This window comes from Schistosoma mansoni, chromosome 1 (assembly GCF_000237925.1).
Source record: "Schistosoma mansoni strain Puerto Rico chromosome 1, complete genome".
NCBI classification, from domain to species: domain Eukaryota; kingdom Metazoa; phylum Platyhelminthes; class Trematoda; order Strigeidida; family Schistosomatidae; genus Schistosoma; species Schistosoma mansoni.
In genome coordinates this window covers 44884956-44905833 of record NC_031495.1, presented here as the reverse complement: position 1 = coordinate 44905833, position 20878 = coordinate 44884956, and the positions used below count along the sequence as shown (strand labels likewise).

Here is a 20878-nt window from a genome sequence, read left to right as displayed (position 1 = left end):
ATGTCATGGTTAAGTGACTTAGCCAATAAAGCCGAGAATTTTTTAAACACGCTCGATAATTCAGCTGCAGAAGTCTTCAGGTCAACTAATCAACAGGAATTTCTTGAAGAACATATCAGTGACAATGTGGACAATAATAGAACTTATCCTATTGAGACATCATTTAGATATCACACATTAACAGATTCTAATCAACCTAATGAGTTGTTGATAAATTCAAGACATGATATGCCTGTTACAGTAATACCATTGGAAACGTCAGCTTCAACTAGGTTTTATCAATCATTATCAGAAAGCAATAATCAGCGTACTCTGATTGACAACATTTCATCAGAATTATCATCATCGTCTTCTGTTCAAAGCAAAATATCAAGGTAATTATTTAGAAAATAATAAAATCAAGTTGTAATAAGTTTCAGTTTATTGTGTGAACAAGTCGGTATTACCGTTTTTCGATTGGCTTGATCTTACCATTGACCTCTTTTGTCGAAGCTGTAGAGGATTGAATTGATTAATGAAGCAACTAATTTTCGAACAATTTATCGCAGCCGAGGACTCCATTCCACACGAGTACTATCATTAGAAAGACAAGTTGAGCGAAGAAGTATTACTTTTCAATTAGTTCTTCATCGAGGCTCTACACTAATATATATGCTTCATAAATGAGTAATAAGTCGATACCAAGTTGATGGTGGTGAGTCAGTTTAACAAAGTAATGATGAGTTAGTTGCATAATGTTTGGAACATTAAAATTAAACCTAAAGTAAATATTCATAATCAGTTAATTACTACAAATAATTACATAATTAAAATTGGACGTAAATACAAATGTTTCTTGTTATCTGTGAAATTAATGATAACAAAACATAACAAGAGTAGGCAGCCTTGTCTGACTACAGTCCTTACTTGGAATACATCTGTTAGTTGTCCTTCATACACGACTTTACAGTGTAGTTCGTTGTAAGAAGTCCGTATGATGTTGGCGATTTTCTCAGGTACTCCATAATGTTCTCCTATCCATACTGTCGAACGTTTTTCTCCTGGTAAAGGGAATTGATGTGTAGTGACGAGTTCCATCCGATTGATTGTTAAAAGATAATCCGTAGTGTCGAGATTTGGTCTGTACACGACCGGTCCTTATGGAATCCAGTCTATTGATCTCAAGGCTGAGCGTCTACGGAATCGTTCATCCGGTTCAGCAACACTTGAAAACCTTTCCTGGTACTGACAGTGTTGTGATGCTTCTGTAGTTTTCACATTTGCTGCAATCTCCTTTCTTTGGTATCTTGATGAGATATCCTTCTTTCCAGTCTGCTGGCATTTGTTCTTCCTCCCAAATCTTCCTGGATAGAACGTGAAGCATGTTTGCAGTTACTTCGATGTTTGAGTTGAGTGCTCCAGGTAGTGTGTTGTCTGGACCTACTGCTTTCTCACTGTTGATTTGTCTAATGGTAATCTAATTCCCTAGAATTAGATTTTCTTATTCATTCCCAACAGATAAAGTACTTGTACACTGAATACGACTAATCTTTTACAAAAAGATATAGTCTCAAATGTTATTATTGATTAATTGATTAATTAATTAATCAGCTGAGTGTCTGTGAATTCACTTTCTCATGACTCATATTTTCACCAGGATGGATATGATTGGCTTAAAATATTAACCAATCAAAATACAGAATTGAAGAATAATGTTTTCAAAATGTTTCAATAAAGTATTAAATAATTTCTGAATAAGTCAGTTATGTATCATTTTTATAACTACGTACCAAATAAGATCACTTCAAATTTGTTTAACTGTTTTAAAATATTTTCATAGTTGAAATCATGAGTCAATTGAAGCTAGACCACCATCGAAAACCTGAAAGCACTGGACGGTGGTCTAGCTTCAATTGGCTCATGATTTCAACTATAAAAATATTGAAATATCCACAAAACCTCTTCTGATCTATAATCATATGCTCACTAGTGACTGACTTCAAGAGATATTTCCTTGAGTTCTAGTGGAAAGCAGTGACCAGTGGAGTTCAACCAAGTCTGTTGTAGAGATATCAACTCACTGAAGACAATGGTGAAATGGTTGCTCAACTTCGTGGATCAGTTGAAGTTAGACATTAACACCGTTGGATGCCGGCCAGCTCAGTGTCGACTCAAGCTGCTACTCTAGAATAAAAAGATAAGGAAATCTGAATATGATGCACAGCTAAAAAGTCGAATAGATAGTAGTCAATCAGTCATTCATAAATAATCTAAAACCTGGTACATATATCCATCGGTGCAATTCTCCACACCATATCAGCACATAAAGATAAAATTATCAGTACATATGCCAGAGTGGTAGAAGTAGTATCAATATCAGTAGTAGTGGAAACGATTAAATATCAACAATACGATTCTAAAAGATGGAATAAGTTCGTAAAATAGAAAAAGTATAACAATTTTGAAACTTGAGGTTTAAGGAAAGACAAAGAGTGAATATCAGCGTGATCGATTGTGAGTCCCATCGCTCAGTCTCCAACCATTAGTATTGATAATCGTTCAAACCCCAACCATTTAGTCTACACTTGCCTACATAGCTCAATTCAACAGTCATTAGCTCTATGAAGTAGTACCATGGTTAAATTTGGCCTTTTACTAGCTTATTTGTAACCTACTACCGATGTTTAATGATATTGATTATTATTTCTAAGCTTATTAATTCGAACCAAATCCAAATCGGGTTTCGGATTAAGTTTCATGTATTACACCCTTTTTTTATTTAACTAATATGTGGGAAATCTAGAGGTTCTCCAAATCAGTGGCTTGGTGAGTTGCAGATTCGATTACCTCTCTATCTACTTCAGTTTTGAGCAACCGATTTGTATGTCTTACTCTCATACAAACACTACAATTGAAGCCTGCGTACATATAAATCTATACTTGATGAATAACTTACATTATATTAAATGGGTTTTTCTTTTATGATTTTCAGGAACAAAGATTTGAAGTCTTCAGCAAAATCAAACAGTTTGATTCAACAATCGACTGATTTAGATTTATTTGATTTTTTAAATACTAAGTCAGTCAACTCAGATCAAATCACCAATCCATTGGAACGAGACGTAGTGAGACGAGATTCTTTACTATCTACTAGCGATAAAATTGAAGAAGATCAGAGTAGTGGTTATGAAACATCTCTATCGACTAAACATTCTGGCACACCTATTAAAACAAGTAAAGGGGAGGAGAGTTTCACTGTAACAGCTGTTCATAAACCAGAGGTTCTAAGTGAAGATTCTTGTAAGCAGTCGAAAAATACACATTCCTCGATTATCAGTGATCTTCAACTGGAGAATAAACTTCTTCGTAGTGAAGTTTCATCTTTAAGTCAAGAAGTGTCTGGATTATTGCGGCGTAATCATAAAGCTTCAGAAGAAATTAAACAACTTACTGGTCAGGTGAGCGAGTGCTGTTCCTTGAAGTATTTTTATGACTGGGGATAATGAGGATTACTTTTTAAAGTATTCAGTTATGCGGTTGAGCCACACTCCACGTACTTTTGTTTGACCTCCTAGAGAGTGTCACTAGTGTTCTCACACGATAATAGTATCGTTCGTAGGTGAACTTGGATTTTATGCTTATCAGGTTGGATTGAACTCTGAATGGATCGTTTTGTTTTTGTACTGATAGGTAATTCCATAGTTTTGTCGGCTACTGATGTGATACTGGCAAGTTCCTAACTTTGATAATAGACTGGTCACGGTTGAACCAATTGTTCAGATTTTGGTAGTCAGCCGTCTTGTATGTTCTTTTTGTAGTCACTAGTTTCAAAGATAACTTTCACAGATTTTATATTTATCAGACTTTTTGTAGTTAAATGTGGCTTTGTGTGTGTTTGTTTGTTCAATTACTTTACATTTTACTATGTAATAGACTAGTAAGTATGAATAGTTATACCTTTCTTCCGTGCTTCTGGAACGTTTCTAATTTCAGTAATTTAGTAATATCATATGCAGTGTATTATTATTGTTGCTACAATTATTTCAAACCCTTTACTTATTGATTTTGTAAATCTCATTATGTGGTTGGTGATTTTGTGTGACAATGAAGGTCGATGGACATTTGTATCAAATCCTTCGTTATATCTAATTGACTGACTGTAGTATGTTCATTTAACTTTGTGTGCTACTAAAAATGTGTATAGTTATATTCTGACTTAGTGGCCTAAATAGTATCTTGTTGATTGTAAGATTTGATTTTTCAGTAGTTATCTCGGTACTCTGCTAACGAACATAAAAAATGAAGCCGAAACATTGATGGAATGTTCCACCTATTATATTCTGAGTCAGGAGAATATTCGTTTTCACTTGAACTAGGTATCAATTGAACCAAAATTTGCAAATTAACTCCGTCACCACTGTTATAACCTGCTCTTCACTACACAATTCGGAAATATCAACGCAAGGGTGACAGCAGTGGGTGAACGCAACACACTTGATTATCAACACTATTTCTGCAAAACTCTTGAAGCAGCCACCAACTTTATTTACTTATTTATTTGAACACATAAATATTGGTACAAAGGGGTACCGAATACATATGGACACACAAGTCATTTGATCTGTGTGTGGACAGTGATACCACCAACTATTAAAAAGATAAGGGGAAGACGTTGGTCATTTGTGACTGCGAACAATATGTTTAGTTGAAAAGATACCACTCTCTTTATCCGGGTCTCCTTTACTGTTATACTGATTACATATAGATAATTATAAGTTAAAACGAATTTTGTACCGAATCGCTTCCAAACTGAATGAATGCATAACAAATATTGTCATAATGCTGTAGGTTAACATACCGAAAATATTAGAATATAAGTTAACGTTAAACCGAATGATTATTATATCCGGTTAACTAATAATTTTACTGTAGTTTACTTCTTGTCACCATGAATCTCGGTGATTCTCTTATTAATATCAGTTTACGATGAAAGGACTTCAAATGTAACGGTCGAACTCAACTTATTTTAATTACACTACTTTATATCAAGCTGTTCTGTTAAGATTAGCCTAATTTTTAGGTAGTATTTTTCATGGATTGATCTCATTTAGTTTACCACCTAAAACTAGGGAGTACTAAACATATCTTTTGCCTCTTCATTAGAGTCTACCAAGGACCGAAATTGGGATCTCTAGATCTCACAGCGACCAAGTTTACTTCAAGATGAGTCCCCGAAGTTCTAGCAGGAGGTCATGATTCAGCTATCCCACTTTTGAGATGGTTGTCACCGATACGATGGAATGATCGTCACACTATATCGCGAATGTAAATCCCAGGTTTTCCACTCGATAATTTAATGATTGAACACCTATCTATAAACCTGAAGGTTTTCTCAATGTTCACGGAAGACGTCGTTGGTGTTCACTTCTGAGGAGTTTCATATTAGGACGAAGCAACTGGCCAGTGCTTTCTGGTTTCCAATGCCATTCTATATAAATCATTACATGTGAAATAAGGTCTAAGCAAAATATTAATCATAAGTCATTTGATTAAACCATTGATCAGTATAAATGCTTTTTATCAGTACACTTATCATATCTACAAGTTATTGGTTTGAAACTAAAGGTATGGCAGCTGATGAATAAGTATATAGTATAGTTTGGGGATGAGGTAATACAACCGCGACGAGTTTTTAGCCAGTTCCTAGCCAATCAGAAGATAACGTTAGTAAGGGGATAGTTTTTAGGAAAAAGACAAAAGTATAACGAAGCGAAACATAATCTACATAATGAGTTTATTTATTAGGGTCTTTTACAAGTTACTCTGCTTTTAGATCAATAAAACACCAATACATAGATTCGGGCATATGGATATAGATTATCTGTCTTCTGAAATGGTAATAAGAACCGAAATAGATCCCTAAAAGTCTCTACATTGTTCTTAGTTAGGATTGGTTATCTAAGTTTACGATCAGGGGGTTCAAGGTCAGAGTTTTCATCATGAGCTGATATCAACTTTAATACAAAAGTGTTATTTATTCATGTAAATGAATAAATTTCGCACAAAAATCGAAGAGCCCCTATCTTAAATCTAATAAATTCGTCCATTAAGTATAATGTCACCGGGTTAAGGTTATCGTTCCAGTATTAAAGGTTTAGGAAAAGTGTTGATAGTATTAGCTCATCCCTATACTGCATTTTTACTATAAAGTTTACTGATTCAGTTTCTGTGTCATGTTAGGCTGATCGTTTGAACAATCAACTGAAAGATTCTGATCAACGTGTTCGTGAACTTCAAATAAAAATTAAAGAATCTGAATTATCTAAAACATCAAGTACCAACAACGTTGAATTGTTAGAAGCTAAATTGAGACAAACCGAAACAGAATTGTCAACCGTACAAAATGATTTGAAATATGTACAATCTCAATTGGAGAAAAATAAGCTGACAATTGTAAGTATCTTTTGGTTTTGTATATCTCAATCAATTAGCTGTATGAGTGGGTGAAGTGTATGTCCATTTAACTTCCTCTCGTTGATAATGCTAGTTAAGCTTTTAGAAATATGTCTATTATAAAGTAGTTCAATTAAAGGATTAGACAAACAAGACACTAATTAATACTGACTGATCAACCAGTTGTAAATATCTCGGTCATACGGGAGGTCAGTCGCGGGTTAAACAGCTTATTAGTAGCGTCTCACACTGTGATACTGAGTGATACAGACTCAAATCCAGCGGGAAGCATCGGTTCCCTTAAAATTGCACTTACGCTTTTCTGACAAGTGTCAAATAACGCGAAACACCAAAGCTTTGAACACGATGAAGAGCGAAAACAAATCAGATTTAAGTTAACCAAAAGTCTAAGGAACGACTGTGAGCAGTGATGGGCAACGAAAAAAAAAGAGACTGAAAGGTAAGCGGCTGTACGTAACACCAAACAGCTCTTCAGACTAGTGAAAGAAGCTGGAATTAAAAAGTCAAATATAAGCGAGACAATCTCGGGAAAAGACGAAACCCTTATCTGCTCTCAGACCAGATGTTTAGAACGATGGGTGGAACACCTTAAGGAGCAGTTCAACTGGACTTCAGATACTTTACAACTACGCACCATTCCCAAACATTAGGGAACAATGGTAAATCATTTGATGAGGTTGTGAATCTACATGGACTGAGATGGTCGGGCCACGTGTTACATATGCCTGAACACCGATTACCACGACGCGCAATGTTGACTAATGTTGGGTATGGTTGGAAGAAGGTTAGGGCGGCCAAACCAAAACGTGGCATCAGTGTTTGAAGTTAATAACTGCTTGTCTGAGCCATGTCGGTAGATGCAGACTACTTGGTTGGAGTCCGCGCTAGTGTCGTAACCAATGGTTGGAGACTCTGGGTGGCATGGCTCAGAATTGATCGCAATGGCATAGGTGTATACACTCTTTATCTTCCCTTAAACGGTGAGATCAAAATTGCTTTATATCTTTGTTCCTACGAACTAATTCTTTCTTCCTGTACCATATCCTTATATGCAATCTGTTTTACATATTACTACCAATGAAATAACTGCTTATATAAATTTGGTGGTCATCTTGCTGTGCTAATGAGATGTGACAACTTGGACCGATGCATGTATGTGCCTCGTCCTTGGTTATAGCTGCCTTAATGATTGACGTAGACCATTATCCTACTACATTGATCTTGGTGATTTACACTCATATTTATCTTTTGTGTGCCTTTCATATTAAACACTATTTTATCACAAAACTATGTAAATTTGATTGTATAGTCATAACGTGGAAAAATAAACCCTGTTACTAATTGTTGTATGTGTATGATATCTTACTATACACCTATTCGATGGATTTGGACGTGTCTGTGGAATACGGATGATAACATGTTTCAACTAGTTGGTTCCCATTAGAAGTCCATGTAGAGAAATAGTTAAATGGTTGGAAGTGATATTCTGTGACATATTAATTTACGGAGTTGTAAAGTTAACTGCATATCGGTTAAATAATTATCTTGGGACGTGCTATTGTGGATATACGAAATGCTAAGACGTCTCAATTCACACAACAAAGTTACATCATGCATAAAGAGTTGCAACTTAAAAAATCGCGAATGAGGTAATCTTCAGCACTCTAGTCATCGAGTTATTCGCTAATAGGGTAGTTGGTATGCTTTTCACCATTTTCGTCCTCACTGGTTAGTACATATCTATTAATCCGTCAATCATACTCAGGGTAGAACTTGGCACATATGTACGTCGGTTGAAGTTCCCATACCCATGAACACACTGAAATGAAATTGTCAAAAGAGTTTCCAGACTAATAAAGGTAGTAACATTATTTGTGATAATAGAAATGATTGAATATTGATACTATTCGAGAGGAAAATACGAGTTCGCTGATTAAAAAGATTATAAGGAATTAGAAACTAAGGTATTTTGTGAAGGCAAAGAGTAGATGGACCTACGACATTGTGAACGATTGTGATCCATGTCACCCAGAATCTCCAATTATTGGTTACGAGGATCACACAGACGCGAACCAGGTAGTCTGTGCCTACATATATGACTTAATCGGACAGTCAGTGGCTTGATGGAGTTATGCCACGGTTTGGCTTGGTCCCCCTTATCTTTCTCCCAACCAACTTGTAGACCAGCGAAGATGTGTGGTCGAGGCGGTCGGTGGATGGAGATATGTAATGCATGTGGTGACCGTGTTGTTCGATAAAGATTCAGTATGTGATTAATCGATTTTTCATTTTTACCTAGTACCGTGGGTGTAACTTCAGTATTGCCCACTAGGTGATCTCAGAATACACGAGTGATGCTTCGAAGACACTTATGATCAAATGCTCGTAGTGTAAGAAGATCGTCACTTGTTCAGCGGGATGTTTTCCGTTAATAAAATAGAAGGGAGCGAACTGGTGTTCAGTGTACTTGTCGTTTTGTTGGGGGGTGGGTGAATATCTCACTTATGGTGAGGGTGACTCAAGTTGGCAAAAGTCGACCGGACTTTGCGAATTAGTGTTGAGAGTTTTTCATACACCAAACGATCACGACTGGTGGTACTCCCAATATAAGTGAGATGGTCTGCGCACTCAACTAGACTCCGTATTGTTAGTAGAGGCGTTTGAACAGGCCATTGGTGAAGCAAGATTTTAATTAGGAGAGAGGGAAAGAGAGAAACTCATGATAAACGAGATTTGATTTTTGGTTGAGTTTGTTGGAAGTGTATGGATTTGGTCAGCGACTTCACCAAACAGGACTAAATCACCCGTGTATTTGAAGTGAAGAATTGAGTCTCCTGGTGGAAGATCGATTTGTGTAAAGTGGTGAGACGATGAGAGCGTCATGTCGGGAGGAATGTCTGTGACAAAGTTAGGTGAAAATGAGGAAAGGTGACAAGCTTGACGTGCAGGATTTAAGGCTGGTGATTGTGATGTCAGTTCTCCATAAGCTGTGATTCGACGAGTAATGTTTGAGTGGAGGACCTGTACAAGATTGATGTAGTTTTCTCCTACTCCTCTGAATGATAGACACTGAAAGAGAAACTGTGGACTAAGGAAGTGGAGTGTCTGTGGTTACCACAATAGGATTTGTGTTCCGTTGTGGGTTATAATGATGAGCAATGGAGACTAGTCATATGGTATTATGTGGAGTTGTAGTAGTTATTTTTGCGAATATTTGAGTTGATGTGATAACTGAGAGTGAACGAGTATCGTCAGAGATGTCAGGGGTTAATTGATCAGGAACCCCTGCTCCTTATCAGTTTTTATTCTTCCTGTCTCTTCTATCTTCTTTAAGGATTGAATAACTACGTTCGGTTGTTTGAATATATCTGTTTTACTGAAGGTTAGCTGAAGGCCATTCGAACTGTATCTCAAAATATATTCTTTTTTTTCACCTCATCATTGTTCTTGAAATTGAATTGTGGCTTCTTTTTCAGCAGTAATAATATTGATGAGATATATGTTTTTGAAAGAATTACAGAATCCATGTCGGTTCATAGACATGATCAGCCTGATATAATAGTATTATTAAGTATAGAGAACAGATGTATGATATTAGTTTGTTTTAAGTGTTGTATTTCAAAGATTGTTTATGTAGTACACTTTTCACATGTTTTGCAGCAATCAAAGTCATTGGCCGAGAACTTTCAATTATTTTTAAGTGGCATGTTGTTGGTGTATGAATGGTGCATTTAAGGTCATTTCTTGTCCTATAATGAATTGATCATAACCATCTATAACTGGAAGAAAACTAAATGGAAACAGAAAGCAATAATTATTACGTTAGGTCAGTCAGATCTATCATAAAACTTGTGCCAGGTTATTTTATGATGTACTGTTTTAGTTATATATTACTAGTTACTGTTGCCAGAGGTGTTAGTTTAAAGCTACACCAGTTAGGGAAGTCTATTTAGTGGATTCAGTAAGAAAAGCGACTAAACATTTAAAGTTCGTACAATCTTACTTGTGAAATAAGATACACTTACAGGTTTAAGTGTATTTTTTAGTTTTTTTTTCGCCTCTGCCGTTTCCTTATTTTTTTTTACCTTGTCTCTCCACTACTGCTCATGAGCGGTGCGTTTGCTTTCCGTCAGTTTACGTTCAAGTTGCCTTCGCCTCTTTTCGTGTACAGAGCCAGACGTGTTGAATTTCCAAATACGTGTTAATTCTTTAGATGCACAGGAATCTATTGGTGTCTCCTAACCTTTTGGTTTAAGCTCCCGACAGATTTCCTGCTGTTTCGACAGCTATTCAGATATCATAGCGGGCTACCTGGATTTGTATATCACTTTTTTGGTTGATTAACTGCTTCTCTAGTTGTTTCTTTAATCAAATCTTCATCTTATAATTGAAATTTTTTAAAGATATATTTATCAGTCTAATCTCTGATATTTTCGCAATTGAATATCAATATGAACGTGGATGATAATGTTAAATCACTTAACCTGATAATCATATTGTAAATTTAATAGATATAATTGAAGAAACACACTCATAACTAGATGAAATGTTGTCGGTAACTACTATGCAATCTATCAGTAGTAGCATATCTATTATCTTTACTAGTCTTAATAACTACTTCGTCCATTCAATATTTTCATTTTCTTGTAGAATACTTTGGAAGCTAGTCTGTATGAATCTCGTCAACAGAGTTTAATTGCAGATAAACGAATTGAACTAACTCAAAATGACAATATTCGATTAACACGTGAATTAACACAATACAAAGAGAAAGCCAATCATATTTTAGCAATGAAAGAACGAGTAAGACTCAAAAATTTTAACTGATAAACACATTTGTGAATAGTTTAATGAGTATGTAACGCTTGAACCGGTATATATATATATATATGCCTACGTGGTTCTACGCTACGATTGTGTGACTGACGGACTAGATGTAATGTATCGTTAGGTATGTGGATGATATATTTGTTGTATGTGATGATTCTCAACATGCTTCTCGTTTACTGGACCTTTTCAACAAAGCATACCCCAACATTAGATTTAAAATGGAAAGTGAACATGATAGTATATTTCATTTTCTAGATCTTGGTATTAAACGTCATTCAAATGGCAGGTTAGAAAGATATATTTGTCGAAAGGCCATCTGGAGTGGGCTGCAATTGAACTTCCATAGCTTCTGTGCGATAAGTTACAAGAGAGTTTTAGATAGAATGTTATGCAATTGTGTACGCAGATTATTCTCTGAGGATAGAATTGCATGAAAACGGTTATCCGCAAAAATTCATAAGTTCTGAACGACTAGAAAAATTGAAATGGATTATCCTACAGTTAAAAGAAAGCCTATTTTCTTAAAACTTGGCTTCAAAGTTGATGAAATATAATTGGAAGAATCGATTATAAATCAAAGGCAATACTAATGAGGACCTATTCAGCGACCAATTGGGTATCTTTATTCCAGACCAAATACTTATTGCAACAATCAAATGTGGAATAATACCTACCTCATGTTGCCACTAATTGTGTTTGCCAGTTCACATATACGTGCCAAAGCACATATATCAGTAGAACAGAAAGGTTTATGTCCTCGTCTTTGAACATATTCCACAAAAGTTGAGACTAAACGGACAGGTTTTCAACAGTGCAATTATTCGTCATTTTCTTTATATTGAGCATGTTTTTGAAATTGCGAAATATTCCAAAATAATCAGCAAACGAAGGAATTGTAAACTGTTACGCTTTGTCGAAGCTGTTGCAATAGAAAGATTTAAGCCGAATTTATCTATCTAAAATGAAACAGTTATAAATTTTATTTTACCCTGATGACTTTATTTTTGAGGGATTATTACGTAAGACATTGTTTTTTTTTCATATTTCTCTACAAACTTTAATCAAAATTCTCGTATCTCAATTCTTATTCTTGAGCTTTACTCAAATAGTCTGTATTACATAATCTACTGTTTCAAGAAGACAAAATTTTGTTTTCCTACTCTTCTAGAATATTCATATACTATTTAATCTATAAATAATCGAACGTTTGAACAATTCCAATTCTTAATTTTATTTAGTATTGTTTGTCTGAATCTTCCCATTGATGTTTTTTTAGGACTGCAACTGGTCAGTCTCTAATTGGCATATGTGCATACTGTGCGTATTGCTTCGATATAGCCTTGATTCACAAGCATGATAAGCAAAGATGGATAGTGGCTAGCAGTGGAATCCAGGACAACTTCGTGGATCAGTTGAAATTAGACATTAACACCGTTGGATGCCAGCTCAGTGGGCTATCGGTTAAGGGCTTCGGCTCGAGACTGGTAGGTCCTGGGTTCGAATCTCGCTCGCGAGAGCGGGTTCGTGGATTCGCACTGCTGAGGAGTCTCATAATAGGACGAAACGGCCGTCCAGTGTTTCCAGGTTTTCCATGGTGGTCTAGCTTCAATTGACTCACGCTTTCAACTATGATAAATACTAAATCTCCACAAAACCCCTTCTATAATTTATATGCTAAAAACACATAAACCGATGGTATTGGAATAAATATTTGCACTTTTGTAAGGCCATCATTTTTTACTCGATGTAGATGACTTTCAAGCAAACAGTGCGTCTTGAATTGCAATGTTTTTCATCCAGACATTTTTTTCTGTTTAATATATCTTTTCTCATCATTCTATGAGCACATATTTCTGTATACACTTACTGCTTTTAAGTCATGCCTCAATAAATATGTGTCTCTGATAATACTTTGCAGAATGATTCTCTAATAGACAGGTAGAGTCTATCACAAATGGGCTAACTCATATTACTTGTTTAGTAGGGCTGAATTAACACGAAATCATTTCTTTAGATTAGTGAAAAGGTTAGTCTGGACAGGTTAAATGAATTGAAGTAAGGGTCCAGAAGGTAAGAAACTCATTACATTTCCCCTCTAGGTTGATTTACATTTTAACAGTGCTCTACAGATATGGAACATACATTTCAGGAATGTTTAGTAAATTAGCGTATTTGGCCATTGTTGAATTATTGTGAGGTTTGTTCTCACTTCACTATGTCAATTTGAATGTGAATTAACAGTATCTTAACTCATTTGGATGTTTTACTGAGAGAGACGTTTGTTTTCTATTCATGAAAGAATCTTGAACTATTGACTTCTGTGGTTTGTACACATTTTTCTCCGTGAAATTATAACTTTATATTCTTCACTGGGTGTTATATTGACAGGTGATTTCATCATTACGTGGTCAAGATGTAAATTTGGATCAATTACAAACTACAGTTGTCAATAGTGAAGATAATCCAGAAAATGAATTAATCATTTCTATACGTGCAGAATGTGATTTATTACGTGAAGAAGCTACTCGATGGCATCTAGAAGTTGAACATAGAGAAATGGCAATGCAAGAATTGGAATTACAAATGCAAGCTGAGAAAGATTCATTACGACGTAATATTGAATTGTGTGAACAACAGGCAGAGCGTGAAAAGCAAGTTAGTTAACTATATTTAACCCCTTCTCATTATATTTAATTTATTTTATTTGTTTTCAGGGACGCTGAATTTTTATTCAATTCTCAATAGTTTTAGTATTCTGCTCAGGTATCGTCATTTTTGTGAACATGGAGGGTCGACCTAGGGGAGTTGGAAAACTCTGATTCCGAACCAATGGTGCACATGGGCTCCAGGATCCTGAAGGAACATACTGCGTGTGAACCGATCGTTGGTCACCGGGTAGCATGCGACTACATCTCTTTACGTTGCTCCACTACCTTGTAGGTTAGACCCAAATCTGATTTATTCATCAGTACAGCATAGTTCTACCCGTATCCTGCTTGCCAGACCGTACTGAAGGTCCTGAGCCCTATTTCGCGTGTTTTGATAGGTATCCATCACTGAACACGATATATGACTTCAAAGTTGTCCACCATTCTATAGCTTTCAGTGATTTCCCAACTGATGCAAGTTTGTGTTACGAAAATAAGTAAGATGGCATTATCGAACATTGGTAGTCGATGTTTGTTTTTAGTGTTGAATAAATGTTGTTGAATGTCTAAAGGGGTACAGCTTATCCTGTTATATTTAAGTATAAATCCTTATGTTAAGAAATTAATTGATTATTTTCGTTTTGCAGATTTCTGATTATTTTTTTCTCATTTAACTGTCACATGTTTTTATTTAAAACGAAAAAAACAAAAACTCAAAGCTTCGAGAAGAAGCTGATACAGAATTGGCGCATACAAGACAATCTATACGTGAATTGGAAGAGACTTTCAGTCGTCAAAAAGCTGACCTACACAATAAACTAATGTCAACTGAGTCAGAATTAGCTCGACTTAGACAAATAGCATCGAATGAATCTGTACGGAATACACCTCCTTCACGAATTGATCCAGAAAATATAATAACATTAGAATCACGTATTAGACAATTAACCGATAATCTTTTATCGAAACAAGATGCACTGGATTCGGTTTTGGCGCAAAATCATGCTTTAAAGGTGAGTTATAGGAATTAAGATTTCTTGATGTGGTTTAGGAGATTTGTAGTTCAGATGGGCAGTTTTAGTGAAATTGTATTCTCTGATCTGGGTGGTCTCCAGACTGTAGCGAATTGAGTAACAACACCAACCAACAGTCAAAATCAGGGGGCGACAGAAAAATTGTTAGCAGTAAGTGGAGAAATTCAAATAGCTCATTTAGTGGATGGTATTATGTCAAGCCCACATAGGCTACTCTAACTTCTGGACAGACTAATTTATTCATTCTCCTCAAGCCATATTTCGATCCCGTCACTTATTCGCTTATTATTATATGATTGTGTGTGTATGTATCGCTTACCCTATTCATCACATGTCTGTAACTTATTTTTGTCTGACTATAAATATTGAGTCACGCTTGATTACATCCAATTGGCTCACATGTCTTCTGCTGTTTGTTTCGTTTCCCCTGATTTTCTGTTCCGACCAACGTTTGTATGAAATATACATGTTCGAAATCCATTCTCGTGTTTGACTTATTCTAATCTCGTTAATGACTAACTCGATTTAAGTCGATCATTACACGCGAGGGTTGGCAGCATGTATATTTCGACATCAATCATCATTCGATGTAAATGGAGTCATATCAATCGGCACCACTAAACTCAGTCCTATCTTGATATTATGGTGATAATGTGTGGATAGACAATGAAAGCTTGATGACTGAACTACTCCGTTGATTGGGTTTAATTGTACTAAGAATAATCATGTTCAGTTTCGAATAATCAATGTAGTAGTCCACTTTCAACCAGGAATTTCAGGGTCAAACACCGCTTCATCTATCTTTCAGTTTGAGCACCTGGTTGATGATACTTTAGTGAACAAGAACACGAGTGGGGACAATCGAATGTATTTAGGCACAAAATTACAGAATATCTCAGTAAAATATGAGAACCATATAGTAAATAGTTAATTTGCAAATTATCAGTCCATTGTCTTAATCTTGACCGCTCCTTCTGCAAAGATCAGTCCATCGTCATTGATTATTATTGTTCATGCATTTTCATACCCATTGCGTTTCGTTTCCGTTCTTTCGTGATCGGTCTTCTCTGAAATAAATTCAATGCCCGACCATCTTTATATACTACTTATGTGGATATAACTAACACACACACACACACACACCACAATACTAATATAATCCAGTTATTAAGCACATGTTAGTGTACTTGACTTTCAGCCACACTGTTTTTTTAAAGAGTAGTTGAAGCTAACCATCTATCTAAACTGAATTAAGTGAAGTGAGTTTCGAACTTGAGATTTAAGTTATTGTTATCCGGAATGCTATAAGCACTGTTCTTCTGAGTTACTTGTTTCGTTAATTGGAGAGGTTTTAGATACACATTGTCAAGGAGTATTTTTATTCTAGTACATAAACAACCGTCCAGTTTTTAATTTTTAGAAATTATCTAAATTCAGATCGTGATAAAAAGCACCTAGAAGTTTTAATATTATCGACTAGTGACACTATCACCATAGAAATTAGTGTCAACTCAATTTGTGTATATTATTACCCATAGGTAATAAATGAGTTATATCACTATTTTATTATTATTTGTGAATTCCATACTCTCTCTCCTAATATCCATATTTAGTACATTTAATCCAATTAATTCTTCTTAAGCCATTTTTGAATAATGTCACCTTTCCTCCCCCTCCCAAACCCGTTTTCTTTTTATTATCTTGACCAATTCTTCAATCTTGTATTTTCTCCTATGGTTATTAGATTCGACTTGATCGTGTATTAAGTGATAATGAATCACTTATTTCTGCTTTGCCTAATAATACTGATACTCAATTGATTTTGGGATATGGTAGATCTTATCAATCATCTGTTGGAGTTTATGGATGTACGAAACTGAACCTACATGTAAGTTAATTTATTGTTGATAGATTGATATTTATTTCTTTTTTTAAAACTTAATTGTTAATTCTGATTGAACAATAGCTTTTCTGTTTATTTGTTTGGGTGTTAGAAAGAGAATAGTTTGTTTCATTAGGTCAAGATTTTTTCTTATGATTTTAATCACACTAATTTTTTTAAGGTCAACAATGATCCTATTCATTTGCACAAACTGAAATAAGCGTTGAGAGTTAGAAACCTAAAACTTAATAGCCAAAAGTTGAACGTTTTAATCACTAAACTGATTGAGTAAAATGTTCTAGACTTTCTACTTCTTTATGGATTTGTTGTGAATTTAAGCCCGGCTTTTGATCACGTGATTTATCCACCAGTCGAAATACGACTTATCCAATCTTAGCACTGTTCCAAATCAATGACATTCGACCGGTATGTGCAGCCTAGCGTCCTTATTGGTTTTTTACCCACCTAGCCCGTCCAGTCGAGTCTAGAACACCGATAACAGCTTCATTATGTGGGTAATTTATTTCAAGCATAATTGGTTCATATACCAACCAAACAGATCACAATGCATCATAAAATAGGAAATAACATTTGTACAAGATCAAGTCAAAATGTGGTTGTGAACGTGGGAGACAGTAATCAATGAAGTGAATATAATTTAGGAACAGTAAATCGTATGATAATAATCTATAGGTCGAAATGAAGCTTATATTAAGATGAATATATATATATAATCACTGAATAGTTATACAATAACAATATATATAGAATAATGTTCCACTAATGGGTCTCGGAAGTTACCCGTACTTTAATCTTCACTAGGATATAACAGGATTGCTTGTGAAAAATGATTAAGAACTGGTGTAAATTTATTTAAACCAAGTTATAAGTAATGAAGACAATTTTTTCGGATGTACATTTTCAGCAATAAAAGCTGAAAAGAAACTACTACCGAATAAAATCTCGTCTATTCAGCGGAGAACGTTACATATAATCCTAAAGAATCCATTGATTTCCCGACCGTTGCTGCTACCTTGACGTAGTGGTCGGGTTTGCCTATCGTGATGAACCAATCGAGCTATGCTGACTGGAACAATCGTTCCTCAAGGTCCTACCATGCCAGGCAGGTCGGTTGAAGAGCGGTGAGACTAAAAGCAGTAATCCCAAGGTCCGAAGGTGAAGTCGTACTGGTGACTGTACAGAGGTGTGACGGCAGTAAGGTGTTTCCTTCAGACAATCAGCATAACAGAGATGCTGTCTTCCCACAAGGAGGGGTGGGGTTAGTAAAGGTCGACCCTAAAAATGCATACCTCTCCTTATTCCACGGATTTCCGTCTCCGGCGGTAAGGTCCTTTGAAGAACAGAGCTAACACAAAAACTACCCACAAAAAGGTCGTGTGTGACCGACCTCAAGCAGTTGTCCCTTGGGCACTGCGGTCACGCTCTCAGGTCGTTAAGACCAACACTAATCCAACTTCTTTTTCAGGTCCCTCAAGAAATACCCTTCCACGGTGTGGGCAACCGGGAAGTGATATTAGCCCTCATACCCGTAACAGCACACGAGATCAAGTTGGTCACTTTCAAATCCTTCCTACACCTAATAACTGATCTGAAGTTAGTCTTTAGAACATTTTACACTTGTTTTATCATTGGTAATTGTAAGAATAAGACAAAATTTAAAGAAACATCTAAAACGGAGGTAGGTATGCTAAGTCATCCTTTAACCCATTAATTTTTCTCTAAGCGTCTTTTATCTCTCTTCATAAATGACAGTCAAGAAACTGTGAGTTGCTCAGCTTTATATTTTACTTGAGTGTTTTCAATATTGACTCGTAAACACATTGATTTTCCCATTGTCTCTATTATTATTATTATATTCCATTCATTACAATAAACTTTATTTATTAATGTTTAATAGACTCATTTTGATTATTTTATTTCATATAGGATACCCCAATTCCTAAACGATTAAGGCCATTAGCTTATCGAATAGATCATTTTGGTATAAAGATAGTTAATATATTTCGTCGATTTCCAGTTATTCGTTTAGCTACGATCATTTATTTAATAATTCTTCATTTATCAATAATTATTAAGTTTTTCATTCCAATGGATAACATGAATAAGAAAACTGTTACAATTGATGGCAGTGGTAGTAGTAGTAGTAGTAAATTGGCTATAGAAAATCCTCCTATTGAAGGTAATCAACTTCCTCTTGTTTTAGATAAACCATGAATTGGGAAAAAAACTGTCTTTTACTCTCTCACACACATACATACATTATAATGGTTTCTTTCTTTTTGTGTCTTCACCTTTTTTTCTCTTCCTGTGATGTAATTTGTTTATTTCTTCTTTTTTTTTTAACTCAGTGTGTCTAACTTTGTGTACTACTGAAATGAAAGATAAATAAGTAGTATATTTTGTGGTATGAAGTGTGTTTAGTTCTTTTATTCATTAAGAGATTAAATAATTATTCCCTTTTTTGAATAAAACTTTTAGAAAATCAGCGAATGAAATTTTCTTTTTAACAAAAGCATTTATTGAAGTTCCAAATTCGTATTTTTAGTTGTTTGACATGTCTATAGAAAGATAGAAGTGATTACATCATCCGAGTTATCAAATATCAAAAAACATTTGGCTAATGATCAGCGAGTTACCGAGGAATAATAGCTTAGAAATCCTTTATGGATCAGTAATATATGAGAGATTTTTGTCCATTTAACATATCTGAGGAAGGAATAGAAAGGAATACAGGTCATAATAGTCATTGAACTATAATCATTACAACTCGTTAAAGGATAATTATAACTGACTACGATTTAGAAAGTACAAAGTAATAATAAAAACAAGCACAAGACCAGAACATACTGGAGAATGAATTAGGACCAATAAAGGATGAGAGTTTGGATGTATTGCTTTGCACACAGAGTTCGGGCTTGTATTGGTGGATCGTCAACGTCTGAGTGTTGTGACGGGTGGTGTCCATAATCTTATACTGATACACGATGTACTACGCGCTATATATATATATATATCACTCTGATCCTTAGGAAATTGACCCATTTCTTAGCCAATGAAATACACTTGTTCTTTATGTCACTTCCTTTTGTCACCGATTGACCTTCTTATTAGGCTACTTCTGATTAGATTTCCATATCACTCAGCAGTGCTTAGGTTTTTGATTCGATCTCCTTTAGGTCCAATCCTTGTCACCCTATAGATTATTTTGAGGACGACTCCTTTGAAGTAAGATGCACTGAGTTGATCAAGTGCTACTGTCTTGAGTTAGTGATAGCTTCGCAATCTCCTTTTTAAAATATACTCCAAGTAATATTCTGAGATGCTTTTGTAAAGTGTTCTCTTTGTGAGGTCAATTTAACATGCCTCACAAGAACAAGTAAATTTATGGATCCACATCCATGTGACCCGGAGCTACACTTTATCTTTGATTAATCCGTGAATGATAGGTCATTATGAGAAGAAAATAATAAGCTTAGCTAAATAGAAAGTTTTCCTCGAGTATTTTGAAATCCGTTTACTCAAGATTTTGACAGACGTATCTCCCTTAAATTCGATATTTATAATAAGAGATTTTTTACGAGTTGTTGATGATCTTTCAGGATGAAGTCGTGGTGTCACGTTTCCGTTTGATGAATCTAGGTGAATAGGCATTTCGTATGACTATCTGTCGAAGTTGAAGAAGTTCATTATCTATTATGTCATGAGAAAAGTTTCACCTAATCCTCTGGGATGAATATTTATTTAAGTTTTTTTGTACTCAATAGGACCCAGTCATCGGAATTCGTATACTGAACATCTTAAATTGTTTTTTAAACGGATCTTTCTAAGGTACTACTTGGTTTTTTTTAAACGGGACATCGAGAAAATTAAATTCAGCATTTGCCACTGCTTCATCTGTGAATTTAACTGAGAGGTGACATTTATTGAATTGATCCAAGATTTCATTGAGGTTCATATTTTCTTCAGAAATGTTAAAAGTGTAATCCATATATCTGTTATGTAAATGAAGT

General features: G+C 35.2%; 1 protein-coding gene across 1 annotated transcript; it reads left to right on the top strand.

Annotated features, from left to right (window-relative positions):
* Smp_168930 (putative golgin-84) lies at window positions 1-19187 on the top strand (the record flags this gene model as incomplete). Its single annotated transcript, XM_018794561.1, has 8 exons — window positions 1-374; window positions 2972-3437; window positions 6220-6432; window positions 11104-11256; window positions 13672-13938; window positions 14651-14944; window positions 16710-16853; window positions 18795-19187. 8 exons carry the CDS (start codon window positions 1-3, stop codon window positions 19080-19082), a joined length of 2199 nt encoding a protein of 732 aa, XP_018648962.1. The 3' UTR covers window positions 19083-19187.
* Between the last annotated feature and the right edge of the window lie 1691 nt (window positions 19188-20878).